The 23235-nt window shown below is 42.7% G+C and overlaps 3 protein-coding genes and 1 long non-coding RNA gene across 8 annotated transcripts in view; 2 read left to right on the forward strand and 2 right to left on the reverse strand.

The window, feature by feature from the left end:
• DLST (dihydrolipoamide S-succinyltransferase) overlaps window positions 1–23235 on the reverse strand; it is a 77013-nt gene that overhangs the window by 20769 nt on the left and 33009 nt on the right. The window lies entirely within an intron of this gene.
• On the forward strand, window positions 750–3847 carry PROX2 (prospero homeobox 2). Its single transcript, XM_051806753.1, has 4 exons — window positions 750–2301; window positions 2695–2915; window positions 3366–3560; window positions 3662–3847. Exons 1-4 carry the CDS (start codon window positions 750–752, stop codon window positions 3845–3847), a joined length of 2154 nt encoding a protein of 717 aa, XP_051662713.1.
• Window positions 17603–23223, forward strand: LOC127479472 (uncharacterized). Of its 2 annotated transcripts, none has more exons than XR_007907579.1 (5): window positions 17603–17690; window positions 20205–20329; window positions 21347–21474; window positions 21922–22122; window positions 23088–23223. It is a non-coding gene; the product is annotated as an uncharacterized LOC127479472 (long non-coding RNA). The 2 variants fall into 2 exon arrangements; XR_007907578.1 differs by having other exon boundaries at window positions 21347–21430.
• Window positions 20416–23235, reverse strand: part of YLPM1 (YLP motif containing 1) — a 36875-nt gene continuing 34055 nt past the window's right edge. For all 4 annotated transcript variants that reach the window (XM_051806465.1, XM_051806466.1, XM_051806469.1 and 1 more), the window contains 3 exons: window positions 23074–23204; window positions 21182–21361; window positions 20416–20819 (listed from right to left, as the gene is read on the reverse strand). In XM_051806465.1, coding sequence (XP_051662425.1) covers window positions 21215–21361; window positions 23074–23204 — 278 coding nt within the window. In that variant the 3' untranslated portion in view covers window positions 20416–20819; window positions 21182–21214. The remainder of the gene's footprint in view (window positions 20820–21181; window positions 21362–23073; window positions 23205–23235) is intronic.

The raw sequence follows: 23235 nt of genomic DNA on the forward strand, positions 1-23235 counted from the left end.
ACATCTCAGTGGGTCCCGCTCGCAGCAGGTCACATCACACTTTCACCCAGGTCACATCACACTTTCACCCTCGCTGTGCCCCTTTCCACCAGCCTGTTTGAGCTGGCCCAGCCCCCCAGTGCTGCCACCCATCCCCATGCCCTGGTGGCTCTGCTGGTGGGTGCTAGGGGCTGGCAGAAGCCAGCAGCAACCATGCCCTGGCGTGAACGCCTTCACCAGGGATGTAGCTGCTGTTCTGTGCTCTGTCAGCACCCAGGAGCACCCAAAACCACTTTTGCCCAGGCATATGTGGCAGAGGGCTCCATCTGGTGCTCACCTCCCTTGTACCTGAGTCCACAAGCCCAGAAGGAAGTTTCCTCAAATGCTTCTGGTGTGGATGCAGCTGGTGGTGTGTTGCCAGGCACATCTGGGGCCCAAACCAGGTAAAACGTACTCTGGGCACAATGAATGCCTGGCTGGTAGGTGGGAACTGTGGCAGTGCCCAGGGCATTGCTGCTGTGATGTGACATCCAACAGCCTGCTCATAGGTTTTGCAGTGCCTGGAGGTTTCTGCCTGGGTCATTCCCTGGTGAAATAGTTTTTGCAGGGGAGCAGTGATGCCACAGAAATCTGTGAGGAAAAATTTTTATCTGGCCATGTGCATGGAGAACTGCTGTACGAGGTCCTGTTTCTTGCTCTTTCTCCAGTTCCACACTGCTAGCAGGCTGAAACATCTAACACCTGGGAAGCCTGCTAGTCTGACACTGGAAATGATCCCCAACCAGCTGAAGGTCAGCTCTCCAGTTTCCAGGCAGGAGGAAGACAAAATGGATGGCAGGACTGGCTTTGAGCAGGACAGAGGCCATGCCACTTCAGGGCATGGCCAGGGGCTGAATTCGGAGCCCTATTTCCAGACTGACTCTCTCTTGCCTTCCTCCAATGCATCCCTCATATCACAGTTCCTCAGCCACCCAATGTTTGGCAGGAGCCTGGATTCCACCATCCTTTTCCCTTCCTCTCAGGCAGTTGCCCTGCCTCAGGACAAGTGTGGTGCATCTCCTGGAGAAGGAGCACAAGCCCTGGCTTTCCCCAGGACCCGTGCCTCGGCTCCCATGCCCTGTGCTGGTGATGGGGACCAGCTCTCCAACCAGCACCTACGAGCCAAGAGGGCCAGGGTGGAGAGCATCATCCAAGGCATAAGCCTCCCACCAACCCCTCAGGCACTTGACACCAGCCTGGAGGCAGCTTTTAGGCATGAGAGGGAGAGAGGTAGTGAGATACCCCCGGAGAACAAGAGGAAGCCGAGGGTGCCCCAGCAGGGCCTGGGGGTGGCTGGACGAGTGGCCCCCATGGGTGGCAGCTCCCATGCCAAGGGCTGCCAGCAGCTGAAGGAGCAGCTCTGCTTTTTAGAGCAGCAGCTGAGGCGGCTTCAGGAAAAGTTCTACCAGGTCTACAACTCTGCGGATGCTGCTCAAACCCAGGAAGATTCCGAGAAAGTGCAGCCACTTCCTGAAAGGCCTAGAGACAGACTGGATAAGGACAGTGCCACTGTCACCAGCAACCCCTGCAAAGCACCTCTCTGGAGGAGCATCCTGGAGGTGTGTGGGCTGGAGGAGGACGAGGACAAATGCGATGCAGGTGGCCTGCCCATGGCAGTGAGGGTCCTCTCGCAGGCACTGAAGCATGAGCTGGCCGGGGTAACGTCCCAGGTGGTAGACTCTGTCCTGAAGACTGTCTGGCCGAAGGCAGCCAGCCACCTCCAGCAGCAGCACAACAGCTGCCTGGTGCTGGGGCCAGATGCCAGGAGAGAGTACTTTACTGGTGGGAAATGCAGAAAGCCCCTTGCTAAGCCATCTCCCATGAATGCACCAGGCTCACTGGGCTCAGCTCAGGCTAAAGTCCTGCCAGGAACTTTGGAGAAGAGCCCGGGCTCTCATGCTGGCTCCTTCAGTTCAAAGGGCATCAGAAAATCCTCTCAGATACCCAGCATGGGTTATTCACTGGGCCCGGTCACCCCTGTCCAGGACAGCCAGCTGTTGAGCCAGCTGTTGGACTATGGCCAGCACAGCCTCTGGGGCACCGACTCTCGTGGGAGCCCATCTGCTCTGGAGAGGTGTCCTCCAGAGCCCCTCAGCTTACACTGGGGAACCGTCAAACTGAGGTCATCGGTCGTGAGACAGCAGCAGCACCATCCTCTGCCCCTGAGCCCTGCCAACATGGAGAGTCTGGCACTGCTGCCAGCTGGCAGGGATGGCCACAGCGACCTGCCAGCTGCAATGGATGGAGCACCCTTTGCCTCAACTCAGATATCCTTTAGGGGCAGCTAGAGAGGTCCCTGGAGAATGTGGTTCCCTTGTCCTTTGGAGCCACAGCTTGGCACAGCCCCTGCCGGTCTGTGCAAGGCCAGGGTCCCTGCTGCTCCACAGGGGGCTAAAAGGGTGTGAGCAAGAAGGAGGTCCTAAGCCATTCCGGGGCACTGCTGGTCCTCAGGGTTGGTTAGATGCTGTAGCATAGCTGTGGGTCAGGAGCTCCCAAGCATGTTCTTAGTCCATACTAGTGGTCCTGTAATCCTATGCTATGAACAGGTGTCTCATGAAAATCCCTGTTCCCATTAGCCTGTACAGTGCCAGGGGACCATTAGCTTCTTCAGGGATGCTGAAGGGGAAATCCAGTGGCTGCCCAGCCAGAAATGAACCCCCTGTGCCCTGCTGCCAGGTTGTGGGGAGGAGTTGTCATGGGCACTGGGTATGTGTGTGTCAGGGCTGGTGCTCAGGGACACGCTGAGCTGGGGGGCTGCTGCGTGCAGGTTTTCCTTGACCCCAAGGCAGATGCAGGAGGCGCTGACCCCTGGCCACCTGAAGAAGGCCAAGCTGATGTTTTTCTTCACTCGCTACCCCAGCTCCACTCTGCTGAAGACCTACTTCCTTGATGTGCAGGTAAAATGGCAGTACCCTGGGATGATGCCCCCATGCAGTGTGGCACTTAGCCTGCCTCACTGGGCAACCATGAGGAAGGGGCTACTCTTGTGTTTCCCTGCCTTGCTGGCAGGAGCCAGGGGACAGCACCCATTTCAGCATGGGCTGCCCTGGAGCAGGTGCTCAGGGCTGTGGCAGAACTGGGTTGCCAAGTCTTCACTCTGTGCAATTGAGGTGTTGGGATTAAAGCATATCATGAATGTGTCTTTCCACTTCAGGGCAGGTGAGATCCAAATCTCGGTGGGGAGAGCACTGTGGACACCCCTGTGTCATTGTCCCAGCTGGTGTTTTGGCAGGCCTGAGGCAAGGCTGGGTTTGGGCCAGGCCAGAATTGTGTAGCGGGGTTTGTGGGGGCTCATGCGTAGGGAGGTTCCAAGCTGACATAACTCATCCTCCTTCTCTCCCTGGCAGTTCAGCCGCTGCATCACCTCCCAGCTCATCAAGTGGTTCAGCAACTTCCGTGAGTTTTACTACATCCAGGTGGAGAAGTTTGCCCGACAGGCCCTGCTAGAGGGTGTTGCAGATGCTTGCACCCTCCAGGTCTCCCGCGACTCAGAGCTTTTCCGTGCCCTTAACATGCACTATAACAAGGGGAACGACTTCGAGGTGAGGAGGGGCAGTTGGGGGATAGGGATGGTGGGGTTTGCAGGGGTAAGGAGGAGCCAGGAACATGGTGGTGCCATGGGCTGATGCCCATCTTGCTGCAGGTGCCAGGGCGGTTCCTGGAGGTGGCCAGTCTGACGCTGCAGGAGTTCTTCAGTGCTGTCAGGGCGGGCAAGGACGCCGACCCCTCCTGGAAGAAACCTATTTACAAAATCATTTCTAAACTGGACAGCGACATCCCGGAAGGGTTCAAAGCTGCTGGCTGCTCCCAGGAACTGCTCCGCAGCTGAGTCTCTGTGAAAGCAGCCCCAGGTCCTGTGTGCAGCCATCATGTGTTTAGTATCTCATGGGCACTGTGCACAGCATACGTTATTCAGAGTACTCTCTCTCTGACCTGTAAGACAGCTCCTTGCTTGAGGCCTGTCACTTGCCTCAGGAGCTGGGATTTTATGCTGTGTTTTCTATTCCCCTGCTCAAAGCCAGTGGGGACCTGCAGAAGGAAGAGACAGAGATGAAGCCATCAGGTTGGAGCCTGGGAAGTTGCCCTCCCCCAGCTCTCCCCGTGACCTTGGCTGAGCACCTTCCTTCTCTCTTCCAGAGGGCCACAGACCAGAGCAAACAAACCTGCTGTTTATAAAGCAGACAGATGTCCTAGTAGTGGGCAAAGTTTTCTTGGCACAGCAGACTGGTGGATGAGCCTGGTCCAACAGCACAACTCAGTTTCTGTCCAGATACAACACACCAGTGTCCAAAGAAAACAGCTGGTGAATTCCAGCATTTCAAGCACCCCAAGGGGACAGCTGACTCTGTCTGGGAGATGTAAAACCAGTGTTTATTGTAGCCAGCACAAACAACATTCCCCCCTGCCTCTCCTGTGCTGTTTGACAGGAGTTTGACACACCTCAAACAGCTGTGTACTGTGGCCAAGCAGTTGAGTGTGTGCTGGTTGCAGGACTGACTGCTTCCCAGCAGTGTTATCCGTGATGCTGGAAGAGAGCAGGGTGCATGGCTGGCACCGCTCAGCACTGCAAACAGCTCCTATCAGCCTGGGAGGACCTGGGAGAACAGCCCCCCATTAAAAACTCACCCATGTCCCCTCACATCATGTTTCTGCAGGCAAAACTGCCCCAAGTGTCTCTGCTTTGCAACGTGTCTGTGATGAAAGAGAAGCATGCTATTTGGGACCCATCAGTCCCTATGGGTTTAATACAAGCTGGGGAGCTGGGCCCTGAGATCTGCAGCCCCATTGATGTAGTGGGTGTAAACCCAAGGAGGTTTCTTTACCCTGTGACCAGGACTCAGTGGCCACTTTTCCATGTGATAGAGCATGGCAAAGCATTTTCTGTTAAGGGCTCTCTAATCCTGACAGAGGCAGGAATGGGGAGGGAAAGCATGTGAAGAGGAGGGAGGTCCTGGGAGAGGCACAGCAGGGAGAGCAGCGATGTGTAACTGTGGATGAGGAACAACATACACATGCAAAACTCCCAGGGAGAAGAAGACTGGAAGGAGGCCAAGATGATTTTGGGTGTGCTGCAGTGTCAGCTGTGTACTAGTGCACAGCAAGTGACTCGGGAGAGAAAAATCACAGCTCTGGTATCAGAAGAGTGCATGGGGTGATCTGTAGGTAGGGCATCTGCAGGAGTAAGGAAGTGTGTGGTATCACCAGGGCATGATGAGAAGGCTCTGGAATAGGGGCAGTTTTACAGTGGTTCCCCCCATGGCGAGTGTGGCCACCCAGATTTCCTGCCTCTGTTTGTATGTTTATTTCTTCAAGTTTGTATATTTTACAACATCAAATTTACTTGACTCATTTTTAAATAAACACACGGTGTAAATTACCCTTTTTCATCCCTAGAGACCTTTTTGATGACTTCTATTCTAAAGCATTACACTGAGAATTTCTTGCTTCTTGTTGGGAAAAGACTAAGACTGCAGCAAAAGGGCTTAGTCCACCTGCTGGCATCTCTGTGGGGCCAAGCAGCCCCCACTAACCAACATTAGCTCCTTTAAACCCCAGTGCCTCGTGGTCATTCTGCTCTGAAGTGCAACTTGTTGGGAGGATCAGGAATGGGGGGCTGGAGGCAGATGGAGCCATATCCCAAAGCTTAGGGGTGCCAGACTCAAATGTTCAACATCCACTAAGTGCTGCTGGTGCTGTTTGTGCAGGCAATAACTACCTCAGAGCTTAAGTAATGCATTGGGTAGGCAAAAACAACACTGCTGAAAAAGGAAATGATGGCCTGGCTCAGGGAAGGGTCAGTAAATTCATCTGGCCATATAATTAGGGAACGTAAGATACAGGTGTACTGGAGGCATCATGCTGACACAAAGCCACTACAGAGTCCCTGGGGGGAGCAGTTTCATGCTTCCTCTGGTAACATGCAAGTTCATGAGTGTCAGTAAATCAGCAGGTGGGGGGCTAAGGCAGTGCCCTAAACCACAGTCATGCAGTGGCTGAGGTTGTAGGGGACCTCTGGAGATCATTTTGTCCAACCTCCTGCTCAAGCAGGGCCACTGAGAGCTGGTTGTCTGTGACCATATCCAGACAGCTTTTGACTATCTCCAAGGAGTGAGACTCTACAACCTGATCATTAATAAAGACGTTCAGAGGATTGCACAAAGTATTTGCAGCAGTATTTTTGCTCCAGCATTTGCCATATAACTATGAAGAAATGGGAACTAGAGAGCTGTATGTTATTCTAGCTTCTGCCTGTTTGGGGAGCCTGGGGTTCAGCTGCCTCCTCTGGGGCCAATTGTTTGCTTGGAGTCAGGGGGGTTGCACTCAGGCAGGCACAACTCTGCTGCATGATGCTAAAGTGGGGGAGCTGAATCACAGCCTTGTGCTCCCATGAGAGCCTTGGAAAGCAGCAGCCAGCTGGCAAAGAAGTTAAGAGGGGACTCAAACTGCCTTCCCTCAATCTAGGTCACAGAAACACTGATACAGAGAAGGCAGCACATCTGCTAGGAGGTGAGGGGAGCTGGGGTTATTCTGAGGGCGATGGAGCCTGAAGCAGGAGGGAAATAAGGTGTGAATTCCACAATGCCCAGTCACTAATGGGGTTCTCTGGGGCTCCATATTAGGCCCAGCTCTCTTCAACATCTTCATTAACAACTGGTTTTTGTTTTCTTCCTTTAATGACTTGGGCCGGTCTACAGTGACTGAACCAGCCCTAGAAGCTCCCAGCTTAAGCAAATGTTTTTGAAAGGGTCCTTCTCTCAAATACACATCTCAGATCCTTATTTGGCATGAGGGAAGCTCATGCTCCAGATAAGCATCCCTTGGTGAGCCTGCTCATGAAACATTGCTCAGCAAAATTTGCTGTCCTATTATATGCATCAGAGGGTCAGATTAATCCAGGTTACAGTACAATTACCACATTTGAGAGATCAGACATCACTTTTCATCTCAAGAAGACAGCCCTTCCTCTGCCTCTTGTGCGCAGAGCTGCCCTGTGCTGCAGCACCACTCCTGGGGAAGGTGATGCACAGAGATTGTGGAGATTGGTATCAAAGATAAAACAGGGTCCAGCAGGGCCGACTGGTATCTCTAGCTGATAGCAAAAGCTTTTTCCCTTTGCACACCATGAGATACAGTACTAGCGTGAACCATGGACCATGGAATGGGAACTGGGTCTGTGCCCAGCACCAGCTTTACAGCAGCAGCTACATGAGCTGTTCTTTGACTTAATAAAAAGCCCCATTTTAGTGAGACAGTGGCAATGGAGCCATGCATCCTCTTTTTCGGGGTGCCCCAGCTCACCAGCCGGCTGTAGCAGCTCAGGTGGAGATACAACAGCCCAGGTGGGGAGATGAGCATGGTGAAAATGGGAGCTGTTTAACTGAGAGCTTCACCCAGACAGGGCAGTTCAGGCGGGCACTGAGACAAGGAGGCCAATGTGTGGCCCAGGGACTTTTGAAGGAGATACTTACTCTGAGCAAGGGCGCACAAAGGAGTGAGAGCATAGTCAGCCTCTGATGGAAGCTGCACGCAGACTTTCCTCCACCACCCAAACCCCATAGGTTGGTGCTCATCTTGGTGGGGGGGCAGCTGGGGTAGGAGAGGATAAGAGGCAGGCTGCCAGAAAATAAACACATATGTCTTTGCATATATAAATCCCAAACCAGTAAACCCATTTTTTAAAACAGATTTGAGAATGGCTATTCAAGTAAAACCAGGGAGAGCTGTGCATGGATCTCAAGGAAAAGCAGATTTAGGTCAGCACTCAACACCTGTGAGGATACAGTCCATATATATATAATAATTCCCTCTCATCTAACTGTACAAGGAGGTGAAGTCCCATGTCATAAAGTCCCATGATCAACTTTTTTTTCTTTTTTTATGGTAACGTACAAGCATTACAAATACCTAAAATTTGGGAAAGTTTCTATTTTCTCCTTTTGAGATGACTTTCGGCATTTTTACAGCAAGCAATCACACCAACCATCAACTTCTACAGTATTTCTACAGCCTTCCCAAATTTAGTCATGTTTTTTAACACTAGGCTTTTGATTAAAAGTTCATAGGGTAATTTTAATTTCGTGTATAAGAGTCAAACAATGTTCTTGTTTTTGCTAATCCAATAAAATGGGCATTGTAGATTACCTACTAAGCAACTCTTAATGATACAGCATAAAGTCCAATTAGCATGAGCCAAATGTGGTGGTTTCCTTCCTGGTATTTATTGATTTCTCGCTATTTGTTCTACTAGACTTAAAAGGATTGTTTTTAAAAGTACCAGTCTGTACCCAACAGCATCAATCTTTTTGTCTTACCACAATCATGGAAAATAAGGACTTAAAATCAAGTGGTGAAGTGAAAAGTGGGAATATGAAAACTACAAGACAGAGGAAAAAACCCAACTTCAAGGAAAATATTTTACTGGATATCCCATAGCATATAAGTGTCATCCATAGTTTTACACAAAGAACAAAAATTATAAAAAATACTTTATATTATTTAAAAATAAATACCTGAGAACATGTATGTGTATCTACATATCTATACATCTCTATATAAAACCTGTTGTCATTTGGTTCTCAGAGAGCAAGTACAGAATATTCAACAGCATAATTGTTTTCCATTTCTAACTTCCAGGTCTGTGAGTAAGAAACAGTAGACATAAGAAGAACATTTAAAAACACCAAGAATTCATTCTCAAGGAAAAAGTAAGGCCAGCCCTGCACATCTCTGTGTCTGTAGAGTCCCTATGATTGAGTGCAACCTGTGTTCAAATAAAAACAATTACAAAGGCTGGTTTTAGATAAAACACTTTCAGAATAGTACCCACAGTTACAAAAAGATCATGCTGTAGAAATGGTATTTTAAAAGCCAGAGTGCTCTCCCCTCTTGAGCAATCACTATAAAGCAGAATTATCATCTATTCATATTTCACAATGTCCCGGGCTGCAGCTGTAAGCCCAGAGATTTTTCAGTTTGTTCTTTTGTGGAAGGTCGTTAGAAGGGCATTTCTAACTGAGCACAGAGCACCAGGTGCTTTTTAGTTGGCAGCGGACTCTTCAAACAACTTGCAGAGCACAAGCTCCTATGCAGCATCCGGAGTCACTGCTGTTGTCAGAGCTTCACTGCATTTCTCTCTGTGACTTCAAACAAACCATTTATTCTGCAGCTATTTCTAAGCCCTGAGCTTTAAAGCAATCTCACCTCCATTTCTGACGAAATTTTTAATGAGCAATGTTATCCAAAATACCAGCACAACCTTGCAGAACTGGCAGCATCTGGAAGTTGAAAACACCGTCTTAGTAACAGTCCAGTCAGTGAAGGTCTCTGCATTCATGGCATAGGTTCTTGGCTGTAACAAGATTGTAACAAGGAAGGCCAAGGCTGGAGTGTTTAATCTGGTGATGAATGTTCTGTTTCAAGAACTTCGTGGAGCTTTGATTATTTACGGAAATGTAAAGGATAACAACACTATACTCACCCATATGTTAGCAATTAACTGGAGATGTCCACTAGCACTGTATGATTTGCTTGTGTAAGCATCTTCCATACCTGCAATGTAACCAGGATGCTGGTGGCAACGTATTCTGCATTTGAACAGTCATATCGACCACAGAAACAAAATCCTTGTAGATCCTGGGTTTACTCATAAAGATGTTTGCATGTCATTTTTTAGAAGGGATCACCTCATCCTAGAAGGAATTATTTTTGGACCAGTTTTTCTTGAGCAGCTACTGTGGGGAAGACTGCAATGGCACAGAGCATCTGTTTGGTGCAGAACAAATTGTTGCCGTGTGAACTCTTGAACAACAGAGACAAAACTACAGAATCGTCTGTCTCCTGAGCTGCTGTAAGGTTGTTTCTATAAAACTGCTTTCTGTATTTCAAGCAAAAAGATAGCAATTTCTTTCCTTTGCACATTTGGGAACACCAGTGTGTGTCCTGTTCCCTTATAACAGCCCACAGTCTGTCTATATATCAATACACTGGTAGTGAAGCCCACCATCTCCTCATGGTATCGATCTACTCTGATCACACCACCATCTATGACTATTTGCCCCCAAATTAACTAATTGTGGAAAAGGTCTAACTTCTAACTTCAATTCTCCAGATCTGTCTCTTGACAAATAATGGGTATTAAGGCCTCAGTCAGTCAGTAGACTCACAGTTACTGTCAGATGATCTTACCTCTCTTAATACTACTGTATGGGCCATTATGTCAGCCAATCATCAGCCTCAGGGCCATCCAGCTGTATTTTCTGCATATGTTGTTCTCTGGCAACTAGCAGCAATCCTTTGAAGATCAGCTCCTCTTTGCAAACGATGGTGGAACCAGCATCACCTGAAAGCAGCATGTAGAGTCCCAAAGGTCTTTTCAGAAAAATTTACTGGCCCTTGCATCATTCCTGCAACATACTCCAGTGATCCAGGGATCTTCCTACTTCAGCAGTTTGCAAAATTCAGTTCACCATCTCACAAAGTCTTCTGGTGCCAGTTCAGTTGTCTTTATTCAGTATATTATTGAATGGCCATGTGTTTGCAAGCATTCAGTGGCTTTTTCCACTGGAGATAAACCATAGAGTTAAGAGCCCACACCCAAACCACAACAATGCATTCTGGAAGCTAAAGTTGAGAAAGGATTCTCAGACATACAAAATAATTAAGAAAGCTGGGGGAGAAGGCAGCAGAGAGGACAGAGAAATGCAAGTGTTGTATATGTAACTCTGATATCATGCAGAAAATTAATGGAGTAATGACAAGGTAAATATGGTGTTACAAAAAAAGTCAGGCCTTACAAGGGAAAGATCCATATGATAGCCCTAAATCTGGGTACAAATAAAGAAGCACTGAGAATTAATAGAGGAAGGTTCTATGCAGACACCTCTCCAACGTCTGTTTTTCCCATAAGACATTTAAACAGAACTGTAGCACTGGGGAAATCCCCTACCATGACAGTGCAGTTCTGCACTGTTAAGATTTAACATACAGTTATGTTATCAATTCATAAGACTGTAGTATAGCTTCAGACATTCAGTGTGCCTCAGCACATGAATCCACACCACAGAATTCAAAATTACATCAAAATTATAAAATTACATCCACCAAACCCACATTAAGATGTAGCAGCCCTCCGAATGCAAAGTGGAAGAGGACTGACTCACTAGGGTAAACCTCTAGATAAAAATCAACTTAATTATTCTATGAGGAGTTAAAAGGCGATTTCTGAGAAGCATCCTTGAAGACATGCATCCTTGTGCCATTCCCACTCAGGTAACAGGGCTTATCTGCTCCACATTAACTGTTCAGAGCTTGGCTCAGACGCATCTCGGGCGCAGGACGGAATCCCTGTGTGCATAGGGTTCAAGGTCAACATGTCAGTGACGCTGCCGGAGGTAGACTGCTGCTTCCAAAAGCAAAGCTGCTCTAAACTAAACCAAATTCTGTGACAATGACATCAGCAAAAAAACACAGCCAAAGAAAAAAAATTCCAGTTGGTAACAGCGTAAGTCAAAAAGTGTCTAATTGCAAAAGCAGTATTTTACATGTTATCTATTTTCAAAACTTGTCTTTTATCACAGTTAGTTAAAAAAATAAAGAGGAATCTGACACTGAATGCTGAATTCCAATTCTTACATTGTGAAAAAGTATTTCTACCCTTTTATACTTTTCAAAACTCCCTAGAATACTGTCCAGTCTTGATTTTTCTCCTAATTTCTACCCTTTTTTCCAGGGAAGGTGCCAACCTGCTGTGTATTTGTAAAAATATATTAATAACATTAATGACTTTAAACTCATGATTTCCATTATTGCTGGTGTATCGGAGGTGGGGAACAGTAAAATCAGAAATGATAAAAAAGCAACCTACATCTTGCAGATAGTTAATAATGTTCCTACAATATAAGGGTTCCATCTGTACATTCGGCTATACTGTACTCTACTTGTCAGGCCTATGCAACTTGACATGAACACAGAGAAAAAATAAATTACAGTAATGACTGAAACTTGAAAAATAGCAATGCAGAAGGCTCTGGAGGCCATGTACAGGTCTTAAATCCCTGCTAGATTGGACTAATCCAGCTGGAAAACTGAATGTAAAGGAAATTGACTTCAACATCACACATTTAAGTTTTATATAACATATATATGAGGCACATTACACATTTGTTCATGATCTGTGCTAGAAAATGCAGAAAAAAATGATGCCCAATTAGGTTAATTATCACAAGGACTAGAAGTTAATTATTTGTCTCTCCTGTGCATTGAGGCTAACTCAATGTTAGCTATTGAAAACAGATGTCCCTCATCTCGATGCACATAGCCAAGGACAAGTTAAGATAGAAAGAAATGCCACAATAGTCCAGAAAAGGAAAATCAATGTGTACTATAAGAGATAAGCTATTCATCTTTATCTTAGAAAGGTAAGTCTCCTAAACTGGAGGAACTAATATACCAAAGTCTCAACCTAAAGCATTCATTCATCAAGGAAATGCTGCATAAAGAGTATTTGCCAAGGCAATGACATTTGAAATCAATCACCCTGTGAATAAAAAAACTGAGATGAAGATCATATATAAATTACACTCCTGCAAAAATGTAGTCACCTCAGTACTAACCCTGGACTTCACATCAGTTGTGCAGACTAGTAAGTATGTGTATTTCTGAAGTTCTGTTTCACTAGGAATGACAAACAACCATCCATGCACAAGAACACAGCATCCATATTTTCTGTTTACAGAACTTAACACTAAAAAGTTCATATGCTGAGAAGAAACTCTGAATGAAGAAAGAAATGTTGCAATACCCCTCAAGAAAGACAATCTGTGCGAGATTGCTCAGCTGTAACAGACACTGTTGAGGTTCTCATCTCCAAAATTGCCCGCACTGGATGCTGCTGCATCAGAGTGTGCAGTGAAGAACAGCCTTTGAGAGAGAAATTCTCTGGACAATTGTAGCCTTTCAAATGAAATTCAAGCCTTAGATGCAGAATCCAAAAAACTGTCATAGTGCAAAATGACATGATATTGTCAGCGCTTCTGCATAAACAAAGCATAAATTGTGCCCTTCGACTTCTAGATAGTCCTTTCCTTCAATGTAGCACATTTTAAGTCTAGCTGAGGAACAGGAGAAGGATGGAAATCCGCAGACTGAGACAATCTTCTACAAGTCAGTACTGGACACAACTGACAAAGGAGGTGATGGAGAAATATTTATCACTGAAGGTCACATGTTTCAACAGCTCCTCAAACTGAACCAAAGACAAAACAGGTAAATCTAGTTTTTAGTTAGATTTTTATTTTGCTCCAACTTCATCTTCAAGTAGGAAGTTACAGACAAGCACTGTTACCATACTCCTAGCAATGCAGCATACTCACCATTTTAGTGACTCTTTCCAACAGATTTGTAGAATTGTTTAAAGGGTACCTGAATATTCTTCTCAAGCTATATCTGAACGATATATACTGCAATGAGGCTACAACAGAGAGACTTAAGTAAAAATGAGGAAGTTTACACCCAAGTTTACTTCAGGGCCATTCCTTCAGCCTTACTGCAGATTTTCTCTGCCTAGTGGGAGAAGGGAAAGGAAATATAAATCATTATATTCCTAATAAAGGAACATGTAGATTGTAAACTCCTTAGAAAAGGGTATTCACGTTCCTCCTTAAAGTACCTGGTGCAAAATGAGAAGAAATCACATCATACATTTTGGAAACCTATTTGGACCGAATCACATTAGAGCTTCAGGTACATTTCATTGTGACAGATCTTTGCAGTGCCTCTGATCAAGCTGAAGTTCCAAGATTTCTTAGCCAGGGAAAAGTTAGCAGGTTCTTCTGTGAGAAGTATCTTTAGTGCTTTGATTTGGATATTCGTCCTTATTTTTCTTCATACCAAGAAGAAAAATAAACCCCACAAGCAATGCAATAAGGAACCTTGTAAAGCTTCAGAAATATTATTTCTTGCTACAATATACTTAAAGACTTTACACTCCAAAAGCAGTTATTAGCAAGTTAAATCCTGTTTTCCATTAGATGTCAGCAGTTGTCAAGCTTTTAATCAGGACATAAAAAGACCATTTAATTTTGATGCCTTTCCTTAAAGCAGGAGAAAGATCTTGTTCCATGTTTATACAGACTGTAGGTTCAATAGAGCGCAAAATCTTGACTGTGGACTGCAAGTGATACTCCACACAATGTTAATCCACTGACATTTTTTCCACAGAAAGGTGGTCAGTTTCTTTCATGAAGTAGAAGTGATTGGTTTAAAACTGTATTAGGCAATATGAAATCACAAAAATTAAATTATTGTGGGATCAATATCAAGCTTTTCTTTCTCCAATTTAATCCTAATATGAACTCAACACTTCGGTGCCATCTGGTTACCATTATCTGAAAAATCTTGATTTCTGTGTGACTCTAATTGAAGAGTACAATGAGATCTGCTAACAGACAAGTTAATCTGTCCATGCCTTTTTCAAGGAAAAGAATTTGGCAACTGCAGTTCAATGGAAATGGAAAAACGAACACCTCAAAGCATAGTAGTAAAGACTCATCACTTACACAAGTTTTGAGCACCAACAGATGAGTAACTTGAAATAGTGTAGGTGTTTGTCAGTAAAGGTGTGTTTTCTGTCCTTCAGACAGTAGTACAGTCTCCTAAAAAACCCAGAAGCTACACGTATGAAAAGGCTAGTACCTGGATCAGTTACAGCATCAAACAAAACTCTTATTACTATCTGCATCAGACTTACCAAAATAGAATTAAAAAAAATAATTTTTAAATGCTGTTTAAGAAAGCTTGTCATCCACATATGGTGTATGTCACCATTAAAGTTGTTGTCTGTACCTGCAAACACAAATATTTATTTTTTTGCAGTTTAAGGCCATCTACACCCTGAAGCAGGGAACAGCTGCAGCTCTGTTCCCTTTCTGTGCTAATCCCCAGAGAAGTAACATCCTACAAGATTTAAACAGAAGAAATCTTAGACTTTTTATTTTTTGGTAATATTTCAGTTCACATGTAATATATTAATGGCTTGAGCCTTTAAAAAGAATTAAAAAGTATTTTAATAGAATCACCCTTAACAGGCTTGTTAAAGACAAACTGCTTTTTAAATCAGCTGGCTCAACTACACTTTTGACCTGCAGGCAAAAAATGGCAGGGATTAATTTCATATTCTCCTCCATAAATATATATATGCAGCCAGTTGCTAAAGCAGACATCTCAGACAGCAGAGCTGCTAGCACATTCTAGCTGCACAAGACAGACACCAGCTAAAATAATCAGAGTAAAACTACCTGAATTCCTTTTTTATTGTTTTGCTTTGTTTGATTTTGGGCTGGTTTTGGTTTGGTTTTTTCTTCATTTAGATGAAGACTTTTCACTTCTCGGGTGTTCTTTTTTCCAAGGACCACTGCAGTTATAACTTCTCTCCAAAGACAGCAACATCACAGGAATTGGTGAAGTGATGGCAATCTTGCAGTCTTCATGTATTCCCAAGAACAATAACTGTTCAAACACACCAACTTCATATAAGGAATATACTGGTCACAGCCGACAGTTCAGATGCCATCCTGATAAAAAGCATCAGGAATTTTTCATGTAAAGCTGAACATTCATTCATACATGTGTACTTCAAGCAGTTATGGAAACAAACATTGTTCCTATACACACATATAAGGGAAACAGTATGGAGAAATACTTGAATGACTGACACACCAGAGCACAAGCCATAGGGAAAGGCCACCCCTCCAAAAAAGATTCCATCTAAGAGTTCCAAGAGGCAGAAAAATATTAGGAAAAAATGAAACTGTGCCATTTCACCTGAGGCAGCTTTAAGGTTTTGCATATTGAAATATTAAATCCTACAATCCAAAGAGCCCAGAGACTCCTGACTAGAAGCCAAACACAGAATGGAAAACATAAGCAACTTCAAAACACTTTTGCCTCTCCACTTGCAGTAACCTGCCGTGCCTTTGTCTGGTAACTACTTGCACTTAACCAATTTATGCAAAACGATGAATAGAAGAGCACATTCTGCTTCCAAACAGTATTAATCAGCTAGAAGGTGATAATTCACCTGAATGAAATATTTCCAACCTACGTGCATGAGGAAGACTTAAGGCTTCCAGGCTGCTCTTCCAGTACTGTGCAAATTTGGAAGCAACTTTGTAATTGCTGGAACACTCCACTGCTAAGAACGAAACAAAAGAGTTTCACCATGAAGAAGGAATTTATTAATCTTGAGCAGAAATTAGAATAGTTACTTAAAGAATCCTTCAGTTGGTTTAAAGATTCTGACTCACATCTGAAGGAACGGTTAAGCAGGAGAAAACTTTGATTCAAGTTTTATGAGAGAATAAAGATGATTGCCCTAGAGACTCAAAACACATTTTAAATTCTAGGAAATTTCTGTTCTTTCTGTTGTCATTTCTACTATGACTAGAAAACTAAGTATAACCACAGTTTAAGACCAGTTGATGCTGCAAGTGTGCAGATCTCAACTGAGATGGCCACCTCTGCTGCTCAAATACATTATCTCATAGTATGCAGGTTGTCCCGGTGCAGTTTGATCCCAAATTGTCAGTGGACCTCAAGTTCCAGAAGTAATCTGGGAAACATACGTAATGAAGAGAGACAGAATAAAAAGGACTCATGTACCCATCAGTATTTGGCTTCCTGAGGATGCAGGTCATGTGAACATTCTACAGGCAAAGAAAACTCTAAATACTGCTTCTCCTTTCCAGTTCATTTATGCTGAGTTCCTGGGTTTCAGTTTAGTCAACTCACAGTTAGTTAGCTGCATGTTGGCAGAAACACTAGGAACTTCATAGCAAAAAAGCAAAAATTTGCCTCCAACCCAGTCCAACTATGTTTTCTTCAAATCCCGAGGTTTGACCAGTATTGTGTGGGTTTTAAAAATTTTGTGGCAGCAACATTAATAATAAAATGGCACAGCATACTAAAAGGAAATTGTGTCCAAAGGGCACGAAATGAGTCACCAAGATAGCTGCATTAAATAAACGGACAAAGAATATTTTTTTTTCTGGTAATGATAAATTTCTTTAGGTGGCAACATGCTGTCCCACAGGCAGAATTACTTTATGTCTTTGAAAAGGATTCTCTGAGTATTCTAATGATGTTGAAATCTCAAATTGGGAAGAACTGATTTTATCTGGTGAGGTCATGTTTTTCTCTTACATTTAAAAGCACACTAATGACAGACTATTCTTCTGCAGGGAACATACTATCTAATCTGACTTGCAACTCCCAATTCTACGATAATTTTTAACTATTCAACTGGATTAGATGTGGACTTTGGGGGATAGGTTAATATATCTGTTTCAGTGTAATGTCATAACTCTACTTTTCTAATTCAATCCTTTCAGAAAAACCACTACTGAAATCCTACTCAGTATCTCCACGGTATCTAAATGGTTGTTCTGAGATTAAAAAACTTCAGAAAATAGTTAAAACAATGCCTAACAAACAGACAATAGCAGTGATGTGTGTTATGTATTAACAGACAGGCAAGGAACAATTAAGGGACAGGGTTCACAAAGATGACTGAGGCAAAGTCCAAAAAATGCCAAGCCCAACCTGACGAGTAAAAAGTGAAACTAACTTGTACCAAAAGCAATTCTTCCATTCTAAAGAGTAGGAACTAATAATTCAAGGTAAGTTATTTATCCATGTTGATGTAAACATTTAAGAAAACAGAAAACTGAATTTCCAGAACTGATCTAATACTCTCTGTTATAATTTCACTCTTTCATATGCCTAATGAGCAGAAGGTGACTGAAGATGACAACTGTGCTCTATTTGCATAGCACAGCACATTGCACATTCCCTTGTAAAAACCACAGGTACTTCTATTATGAGACAGGTGGCTTCAGTATTAAAAAAGCAGATGGTCTTGAGAAAAACTGAAATGTTATAAGAAACCATAATTCACAGAAAATACTGTTTTAACACTCAAATTTGCTGAAAAGGTGGCAGCTCCATTCTGCAGCAGCTGACATTTTCAGAGCTGTATTTTTCAATATGATGCACTGCACAGAAACAGTCCAATTTAAGAGTTAGCACAGTTGCATGGTGGTCAAAGATGGATCATCATACAAGAGTGCTAGATACATATTTTCCTATGTAGTCATCAATGCAAGTGGGTATTTTTTTCTGCTTAGTGCTGTGAAAGATTCTGCTGTCAATATCAGTGAGCAAATAATGAGTAAGAACTAAATCAGGATCAAGACTTAATGGATTCTGTACTGAAGGATTTTCCAGACAAAATCAAAATCACTAATCACCAAGCTCTGACTATGAGCCAAGCAAGGGACTAGCTAGATATTCTCAGTTCTACCAGCAGCAATGATGAATTTTTCCTTTTTGCTCGATTCCTTCAGTCACTGAAGGACTAGACTATGTATAATCTGCTGTAGGATGCACTTCTGGCGTAAGTTGTTTTCTTTCAGAGCCACTTTCCATCAAGCAGTTGAAGACTGACCTGCTAAACATTCAAACCAACTGAAACAAACGGCAAAGATTATGGAATGATATTTCTGTACTAGAGAAATGGAAAAGTTCTGAACTTCAGGAAAACAACAAAACCCTTCAGCCTGTTCTGATCAAACAGTCTAGCAACCGTTTACAACAGTATATTTTCCTAACTGAATTTTGCCCTAAACTTGAAGATTGATATATTTTCTCTCTGTTCTCATCAGAGCAAAGTATAACTTTATGTGAACTCTCTGCTCATTTCTCTTTAGTTCTACATACACCACAGAATAAACAGCGTGACCTCTCTCAGAGGTATCTGCTAAAATAATTTCAAAATTGTTAAAACCGATAAACAATATTATAACTTCTGTCACAAGCTATCCATTTGCATGCTCCAGAAATAGTCTTTAGTCTGGAAAGAAAAATGTTAGGAAAGGATCTGGTTCAATTGTATTAGCAAAAATACAGACAAAATCATTATCAGTTCTTAAAAGTCAAGAAACAGAATCAATTTATAATGATGGTGTGCCACAAGAACTTCAGTTTTGTTATGGAAAACTGAGTAAAGACTGAAAGCCATTTTACACGTACCTGAGAGTAATGTCTCCAAAGTGAAGCTCACCTGATTTCCACAGCAATACACAATGCTGATTTTTTGTTAACTATTAGTTTCCATTTGTCAACAATTCTAAGTCAGAATTCAAAGAGTGCTTAGCAACATTTTGAAAAGAAAGTATGGATGCTATGTAATAGTACATGTACAGAGAAAATGTGTATTTAATACCTTCCATTTAAAAATGCTGCATTCATGGAGTTCAATTTTCTTCTAATAAATATATTCAGGGCATAGCACAAGTTCAGCTATTCCTCTCCTTTAATAAAGAGTTTTTAGACATGTACCACAGACAAAGCTGAGAAGCATCCAGTAAACCAAAACATTAGAATGACAAACAAAACCATCTATTAGAACCATGCTCTCCATTAACAGAATGAACTACCACCACACCAGAACTAGTTGATTTACCAACCTAGATGCAAATCACAATGTAATCACTCAGCAGAGCAACAAACAATAGCAGAGAAGGAAATTCAGGACTTCATTTCCTTCCCTCAGAAAGATCAGGAGAAAAAATTCAATTCACCATAAAACCACCAATTATCTTCACATTTACACATCTTGTCTGGTTACAACATTATTAATGCAAGGCATTTGCTTTGAAACCTGGGAGGACAAAAGAAAGTTTTCATCAGCAAACCTGATGCTCTGCAGAAGTGATATACCAGCATCTATGAAGAATCTGTACCACTTTTAATAGTGTGGACTGCTATTCTTTTATCCTTTTTTTAGCAAGCTTAACAAATTTATTAAAGGAATAGAAGGGTATAACTTCTGGTCTTTGCTGCTTCCTTTAATGATGTTTCTCTATGAGACAGTAAACTTATGAATGGAATGAAATACCCTGAAAGGGATCAGCGTTGACTAAAAGACCTAACACCAAAATGAATTTTCTAGGCTGCCCCTTCAGAGAACTCTGTAGTACCTGTTTTCACATTGAGCATTAATAAAAAGTTTTTCATACATTGCTACCTTGAGTATTACAGAGTCACCCAACAGCATTTATACTCACGCAGTAATGAAAATTTGACATAACTGAGAAACTAGGATCCAAAAAATAATAATTCCTGCTCTCCAGGAACATGAACTTCTAAAGGCCAGCAAGACCTGAGGTCTTAATGGAACTGTCTATGAGAAGAAAAGCAGATGGAAAATCTAGAAGACAGAACACATTCCAGAATATGAGTACAGTACCTCTTCCAGGTAAGGATGGTTCTGAGCACTACCAACACGTCAACAAAGACCACATTTAAAATGTCAAACAAAAACCATACTATATGGTCCACCAAGAACACCGAGTTTATAGTGAAATTTATTGTTCTGCTTCCTAATACAATAAGCTACAAGGTACATACAGTATAAAACGAGAACAGCCACAGAGCAAAGGTGATAAACATTCTGTGATGGTACAGTGGAGGTAACATCTGTCTAACCCTTCCACTTTATCCCACAAAGAGTAGCTAAAACTACTGACCCTTCCCCCCCACCCCTCAAAAAATATTAAAAAGTAAACTGTCTCTCTCACTTAGGAGCAGTGGGATTCAATGAGTTTTTGAGGGTACTGGTTCTCTGCCAGTATCTTAAGAAAATTGCTGAAACTAAAGTAACAAGGAAAAACTGTGAAGGTGGGAGTGACACGACCCATGCAAGATGCTCATGACACCCTGGTTCACTTCTCCTCAGAGCAAATGGCCTGTAAAGAAAGGAAAAGTTTGTTATATCAAGTAAACCAGCAACTAACATCATCAGAATTAAAATAAAGTATGCAAAATCTGAACTACACAGGACTAGGAATACAGATAAACTATTCTTTTAATGAAACCATAAGCTTCCTCTTAATAAGGTTGGGGAGACAGATAGCTGACAATCCTTCTCCCTTTATTGTTAGATGCTGTGCAGAAGGGTACACATTAACATAGGCACAGCTGACACCTGTTACACAAGGTTCCAAAACAAATAGTCTTGTCTGAGGGAACTCTAACAATGATGTGAACTGCAACCTCAACTCTTAAAAAACATCAAGGCTATAAACACACAGGAAGATGGGATACTTACCTTCAAGGCACAAAAATCCACTTAACCACTTTTTCATATATACTTGGTGCGGTTGAGGGCTCTCTCAGCAAGGTGACCACTTTCATCTGTTATCTTCTCCCAGTCTGTTTGTCCAACAACAAAACCGATGGCCCTTTTCCTGTCGGCATCTTTTTTTTCTTCTAGATCTGCCCACCGCACCTATGGAGAATACCTTATCAGCATAACCTCTTAAGAAATCCTGATACAAGTCTAGGCTTTCCACTGCAAGTAAGAGCATAAGAATACTAATTTGTATTCATTTTCCTTCACAGGTAAGTATTAATCTGTTTTCCAATAGGTAAAGATGGAAATTGCATCAGTTACATTATTTTTAATTGAATACCCCAGCTGTTCTACAGAGTAGAAAAAAGGTACAGATGATCACCCTTTTCCATTTCAAAAACATAATTCTAAGCATTGAAGTGTAATTACTACAATTATTTCTCTGTTCAAAGCAATGCTTTCTGTGGGAAGAATTATCCAAGATTCATTTAGTGTCTTTATTTTCTGTGCAACCTGTATTTCAATTGCACAATGGAAACATCTAGAAGAGAGCTATGAAACTACAGAAAGATGGTGTTAAAAAGCAACTCAGCAATGAACAAATGAATGAAGGACAGTTTTCTTCTCTATCTTGTGTGATATATTTCTATTTAAATATTTCCACTATTTTTTACACTAAATGAACTTCATACATTTGTTATCTCTCATCTTTACAGTTCCACATCTCCCCCGTAGCTCTTCATGGTAATGCAGATCCCTTGCATTTATCCTGTTCAAACATATACAGTGACACCCAAAAACTCAGACCCCGCTGGGAGTGAGAACAACAGTGAGGAAGGAGTGAAAGAGGTGATGCCGAAAGGCTGCAGTCACCAAAAACTCACCTGTAACACACCATTGCAGGACAAGAAAAAACAGTAAGTGAAAGAGCTCTTCCCTGACATACTCATTAGTCCCATTCAGGCCAGTGTGTTACTCAGGGACATAGCCTTATCAACTTTCTGCCAGCACCTCCCTATCCACACAGTCTACCTGGATTTCCCCAGACATTCCTACTGATAAGCAATGTCAGCTTTCTTCCACCAGCACCTCCTCTGCCAATGCCTTAGGTATCTCCATTTCTCTCAGGCATGCTGTCCAGTACTATTTGACATTACAGAGCAAAACAATGCCCAAACACTGACAGTTAAATTACTTTTAGTGGCAAAAGCCGGTCTTTCTATTTTGAAGGAAAAAAAAAAAGAAAAGAGTATTACCTCTTTCTATTACCTCTCTTTCATCTTCTGTGATTTTTCCCATTTTTTTAAAATTGCATGTGAACATATGGCATTTTGTTTTCAGAACAGAACTACATATAGTTATACACATTATCTCCCAACGTCTACAAGACATAATTGATGTAAAACCTACATAACTGATACTTTCCTGAGACGAATCTTTTTGGATACCAGAACAGTGTATTGTTTCTCTGTCTACTTATAAAATCATCATCTTCTCTTGGAATCTCTAGTGTATATCACATTATCTCACCACAAAACAATACAGCATAAAAAAGGACTGTGGGTTGCTCTGAAATAAAGTGCATCATCTCCTTTAGGAAGAAATGGGATGATTCCATTTTCAATCTCTAAGCCATGCCCACGCACAGTTAATCTGTAATTCCTAGGTTTGTTATAATTAATATGTTTACCTCTGAAAAACCCTACTCACAAAAATTATTCTCTTACAGAATCTAATGGAACAGCAAAATGAAAAGTGAGTCAGTGAAATTCCCATATTCATAGATGTTGAATGACTTGATACTAACTCTTTCACAGAGACTGTTAAATCATCACATACAGACAGTAAGTCATTTGAAAATTTATTACCCTTTTCTTTCCAGGTTCAGAAGCACGTGTATCATAGTCATCTGGAAGTTGCAAATAATCTTCCATTCTGCTGGCAATTGCTTCCCAGTCACGTTTCCTTTTAGTGCCAGTCCGCAAACCATCCAGCTTGTCTGAGAACAAACACAGAGCCTCAGCGTTAAA

This window comes from Manacus candei, unplaced genomic scaffold (genome assembly GCF_025592945.1).
Source record: "Manacus candei isolate 608988 ecotype Guabito, Panama unplaced genomic scaffold, ASM2559294v1 h1tg000067l, whole genome shotgun sequence".
Taxonomy (NCBI): Eukaryota; Metazoa; Chordata; class Aves; order Passeriformes; family Pipridae; genus Manacus; species Manacus candei.